General features: G+C 35.5%; 1 protein-coding gene across 1 annotated transcript in view; it reads left to right on the forward strand.

Moving 5' to 3' along the window:
* LOC107688392 (GDNF family receptor alpha-2-like) overlaps positions 1-6,079 on the forward strand; it is a 142,842-nt gene that overhangs the window by 111,944 nt on the left and 24,819 nt on the right. Inside the window, exon 6 of the mRNA XM_016486051.1 lies at positions 4,676-5,060. Coding sequence (XP_016341537.1) covers positions 4,676-5,060 — 385 coding nt within the window. The remainder of the gene's footprint in view (positions 1-4,675; positions 5,061-6,079) is intronic.

A 6,079-nucleotide genomic window follows, 5' to 3' on the forward strand; every position in this document is an offset into this window, starting at 1 on the left:
TAATCAGCCTGTCCGATATAGCGGCTGCCACTTTTTCTACAATTCTAAAATAAGAACAGAAAACATCAAATGTGTCTTAATTCACTCAAAACTGCCCCCCAAGGGACAATATTTTTTTTTATTAGAAATCACGCATTAACCAATATTCGTTCCTCCCACCCCCAAAAAAAAAAAATAATAAAATAAAAAATATATATATATATATACACTAGAGAGAGCAGTGGAACATTAAAGGATGTTTTCGAGGAATGTTTCCAATTGATTACTGTGGAACAGTCAGCTAAGATGTGAGTGATTTGATAGAGTGTTTATGCTCTGCCATTGCCAGCAGATTTGAAAGCAAGAAAAGGTTCTCAGGAGCATGGATTAATTTTTATTTTAACCTGGTGCCGCATGCATGATAATCAGATTTTACTGAAATGGTTTATGGTGAGTGTGATGAATAATAGAAAAGACAGTTTCAGGTGTATAGATAGCACTTTTCAAAGTAGATATATAGACATGGAAAGAAAGAGAGTCCACGTAAGAATCTCAAATGTAGTCCTTTGAAAAATTCAAAGTCAACATGATTTGAAGATCTAATATGGTCTATAATAGCTGGAAGGAGTCAACCCTTTGCATTCCCATTCACCATTAATGTCAGTTAGCTTAGCCATTAGGATGTGCAGGAATGATTCAGTCAGAATATTTTTCAATGGTTAATAATACAAGCATTTTATTTAAAAAATTAATAATTTTATTCAGAATGTATACAACAAATTGATCAAAACTGACTGAAAAAAAATACATTTCTAAATAAATAAATGCTGTTCTTTTGACGTTTCTATTTATCAAAGAATCTTGGATAGCACTTTATTTTACGGTCCTGTTCCGCATTTACATACTATGTACTTATTATAGAAATTACAATAAATTGGTAATAACTATGTACTAACCCTGAAGGTACCCCTAAACCTAACATTAACCAATGCAGGTACCTTATACTACAGTACTTTCTTGGAAAGTACACTGTAAGTACACATACTGTAAATGTTTATTGAGCAGCAACTCAGCATAATGATTTATCATTTATCAAAATCCATCTACACTGTATTGCATAGATAATGTTATGACATTAATGTTTTAAGTATTACATTTTGACTATAGAAATATGAAATGTTGGGGAAAAATGAAATGGACCTTTTTCACATTTCTGGATTTCTCAGCAGCGGAAGTCGTCGTAGTTAGGTAAACATTAACACTGAATCATTAACATTTTAAAATATATTCAAATAGCTTAAAATGTCCCTTTAAGCTACCATGCTTTGACCAAACATAAATAATTAAATTATTAAAGCACAAGGGCTTATGGATATCTCCCTCCCCACTCCCCCCAGCCTTGATTTCGTACTTGATCCATCGGAGTTAGCACACAAAATATGAATCATACAGATGTTGAAGTCAACAATTAAAGGAACATACATATTTGAGCTATGATTATTATGAGCTATGAAATTTATTTTGATTGTTTTTATTAATTACAGTAAAAACTGGCTTTTTGATTAACGCAGTCATTGTCTAAGGACTTGCAGGGGTTTCTGGAGTAGAAGTGAGAATGTGTTTGAGTCATCAGTCGTTGGGAAAGAGGGGTGAGGAGCTGTTGTCTGGCAAGAGAGCAGGGATGTTTTTGCTAGTGAGGCAATCAGTGGACAGGTACACATTCCACTTACATGACCTTGTGAGAAGCGAGGCCTCGGTGAGATCTGTTTTGAAGCCCCTGGCTGATTCCCTCAGCTTTACCAAAACGTGTGAGCGCACAGCAAGGAAGCGCTTTGAGCCGGGGATACTGTAAAAACCTTGTCTGTCAGAGAGATAACAAGATAGTTCTGGCGTAGTACTAATTGGCCATTGTGTTCCTATATGCAAAGCATATTTATCACTTCTGGCAGGACTTGAGAGCATTTCCTTTTTTTTCCCACTTGAACACTTTTGCCCTTTGCAAACTGTGACTTTTATCAGCACATTTGAAGATTCAAAATGAGATAATAAGTTTTGGAAATATGAGGAAATGTTGGCCGCTGTTTCTTTGGGGTGGGATGTTAAGACTCTTTAACAAGTGCACAGTGGTTAGACTAAATCAGAACCGTGACACACACACTCATTACAGATAAAGGGGTCCTCGGGGGGCCTTGTCTCCGCTGCTAGACCCCCCACAGGCAAAAATTTTGTATTTGGCCCAACAATATTTCCAATGTGTTTTGCTGTTTTGCTTAACAGTATATTACTTAATTACAGTAGACAAATATGTTTCTGCCAAACTATGTTTCTTTCTTTTGGCTCATACACTGGATGTGCAGCATGTTTTTGATTCACTAAAATGAACCAGGTCCTAAGAATAATTTGTTCAGGAATAAGACTACACTGGTTTCACTGCATGTTTTGAACCTCCAAAGAAAGTTCAAAAGACCCATTGATTTGGGAATCAAATTAAACTGTCACTCTATATTCTTCTTCTTATTATTATTATTATTATTATTATTATTATTATTATGTATTTATTTTTTAAACAAGTGGATGGTTAGTGTCATTCATTCAGGAATTAGACTACACTGGTTTTGCTGCATGTTTTAGAACCACCAAGAAGAAAAGGTTCAAATGATCCATTCATTTGGGAATCAGACTACACTGTCACTCATTTCTTTTTCTTTTTTTTTTCACTAATAAACAACTGTATTCTAAGTGTCATTAATTTGGAAATCACATTACACTGGTTACACTGCAGGTTTTTGAATCACTAAAAAGACTCAGCTCATAAGATTCATTCATAACATTCATTCAATAAGACCACACTAGTCACACATATTACTGATTCACTATAAAGATTAGATAAGAGTAATCCAGTTAGAAATCGGACTATGCTGTCATGCTGTATAGTTCTGACTCACTAAAGAGAACCTGGTCCTAAGAATCATTCATTTGGGAGTCAGAAAACACTGGTTCTGCTGCATGTTTTTGAATCACCAAGAAGAAAACTTTCAAAAGATCCATTCACTTGGGAATTGGAGTACACTACCACTCTGTATGTATGTATGTATGTATGTATTCATTCACTCACTAAAAATAAACATATCCTAAGTTTCATTCATTTATGAATCAGACTATACTGCTTGTGCTGCATGTTTTTGAATCACTAAAAAAGATTTAGCTCATACGAGTCATTCATTTGGGAATCAGACCGCACTGTCACCCTGTGTATTTTATTCACTAAAAAGAACTTGGTCTTAAGAGCCATTTGTTCAGGAATAAGAACACAATGTTTGCATGTTTCTGAATCACCAAAAAGATGTTCAAAATATTAATTCATTCAGGAATCAGACCACACTGGTCACACTTTGTGTGATAGATTAACCAAAAAAGATTGAGCTCATACATTGTCAAGTTGTATGTTTTTGATTCACTAAAAAGAACAGGCTCATAAATGTCATGCTTTTAGGAAACAAACGACACTGGTTGCACTACATACTTTTGAGTCACCAAGAAGAAAATGTTCAAATGATTAATTCATTCAGCAATCGGACCACAGTGTTTACACTGGATTGATTCACTAAAAAGAATAGACAGAACAATGCAAGTTCAAGGAATGTTAACCAAAATTCATGAACATCATTCAGTATTTTTTAAAGATGCAACCAGCTCCACTAATATATGAAGAGTTCAGATGCAAAAGCCTCTAAGTGCCGTCTGAAATTGTTATCTAAAATGAGAATTTTTATCAGGCTCCTATATTTATGTTCTTTTTTTTTTTTTTACTTTAATGGCATAGAAAAGGACCCATTGCCATTTAAGTAAAATTACTGAACCTAAACATAGGAGCCTGATAAAAATGCAAATTTTAGAAGAAAATATCAGATGGCACTTAAAGGCTTTTGCATCTGAACTCTTCATATAGACTTCAATGTAAAATAACATTTACATCAGCTTTCAAACCAAAGGCACAAAAGCTTTAACATAAAAAGTTAAATAATACTTGGTAAATGTTGCCTAAATCAAAACCCGTAGAGCGTTTCCAAAAGTAGATAATTAAATATGATTCACAAAATCATGCTAGTGTGACCAGTCTCAGCCTGGAGCATGACGATGACAATGCCATCTCAGTAAGAATTTCAACTCAAAAAAGACTGAGACTATCTTCTAAATGACAAGCAAGAGCTATTTCACACTGAACCACCTAAGACTTCTAACAATGGCTTATCCAGCAATTCTCATTGGGTAAAATCTAATTAAACATGCTTCAAAGAACAGAAGCCTGACTACCATGAAGCCAGCAGTGCATGTTGAATTGAATCACACTATTAGAGCACATGCTAGCTCTTATCAAAAAGTCAGAAAGGTCATAATATGTCATGGTTTTCAAGTGGAGATATGAAAAGAGGCTAATTTGGAGGACCCATGCATAGCCAGGGTCATATTTGATAAATGTGCTTGTCTTGATTATTTTCATATATGAGTATTGCAAAATACCTTTATTAGAGGAATACATGTGCACTGACATTTGAAGGCTCAAAAGCTGAAGCAACCTGACAGTGCGTCACCTGTGTGCCTAAGTAGACACATCTAAATACGTATTTTCACTTGACTTGTCTCTGTTTAACCAAGCATGCTGACCCTCACTGCTCTCCTCTATTTGTGCTGACAGCCATGGACTCTGCTTCTGCAAAAGGGAATCTGTGTTCTGACACAGGCAAGCCCTGCAATCCTTGCCTGGATGCAGCAAAGGCCTGCAACCTCAACGACACCTGCAAGAAACAACGTACTGCACTCATGGCCACCTGCAGCTCTGCAACTCCCATTCAGCAAGTGCACGAACCCTGCAACCGAAAACGCTGTCACAGGGGTCTGCGGCAGTTCTTTGACCGCGTGCAAACAGAATTCAGCTACCCATTGCTCTTCTGCTCCTGTCGGGATAAAGCGTGTGCCGAACGTCGCCGGCAAACCATCATGCCTGCGTGTTCTTATGAGGAGAAGACAAAACCCAACTGCCTTGAGTTAAGGAGGACCTGCCGTTCAGATCCACTCTGCAGGTAAGGTTATTTCGTCTGGGTCACGGCACCAGAAATACAACAAATAGGCTGACTTTTTTGTAGGGCTGCAGCTAACAACTATTTCAATAACCGATTAAATGTGCTTGCTCTATTAAATATTTGATGTTCTAACAATGACAGTGAAATTTAACCACTCACTTGACCTGAGTTATTCAAAAATTCCAAATCAATTAATACCTACAATGACTTGAATATACCTCTTTTATGTTGTTGTTGTTTTTTTACTTCTAAATTTAAAATAATTTTGATATTTTTAGGCCATTAAGTCAAATGTCAGAATGATGCAACTATCCTGATATCATAATTAAGGGGGTGAAAAAGTATCATTAAAAATTAAATTACTTGAATTTACCTTTTTTTATATATATTTTTAGGCTGGGGTTAAGTTAACCCTAACTGTCCTGATATCACTTATTAACCCTCTAAGCGCCAAAGTCGCAAAATTGCGACAAGACATGATACTTAATCAAATAGACTGTAGTTCCTAATACGGTGTAATATCTCATTTGTATTCCCTACCACTAGATGGCAGACATGTAGTACTTCGATTCTAGACCAAAATTATGTCACCTTTCTATTCAAAGTGTTTGAGGAAAGAGCAGAGCAAGTGAGCTTTCGTGTCATTGATGCGGAAGCAGTTCAGTTCATAGCGTGCGGGTAAGCTGTGAGATTTGTGAGAGAAAATCGCCAAATGGCTAATAAAAAGTTGTACAGTGAGGATGTTTTGCAAATGTTATTCGCCGATTCTGACTCTGAAGGCCTGGCGCCTTAAGTATCAATCAATCAATCAATCAATAAACACTTGAATTTACATTTATTTATTTATTTATTATTTTTCCTGATTTAAAATGAATTTTGGTATTTTTTTGGGGCCATTACGTAAAATATGGCATGATAATATAACTGTCTTGATATATCATAATTAAGAAAAATTGTATCATTAAAACATTTAAATTACTGAAAAAAATATATTTTCTAAATTCTTAGAAAAATTTATA

Source organism: Sinocyclocheilus anshuiensis, unplaced genomic scaffold, assembly GCF_001515605.1.
Source record: "Sinocyclocheilus anshuiensis isolate Anshui unplaced genomic scaffold, SAMN03320099.WGS_v1.1 scaffold205, whole genome shotgun sequence".
Lineage (NCBI taxonomy): Eukaryota > Metazoa > Chordata > Actinopteri > Cypriniformes > Cyprinidae > Sinocyclocheilus > Sinocyclocheilus anshuiensis.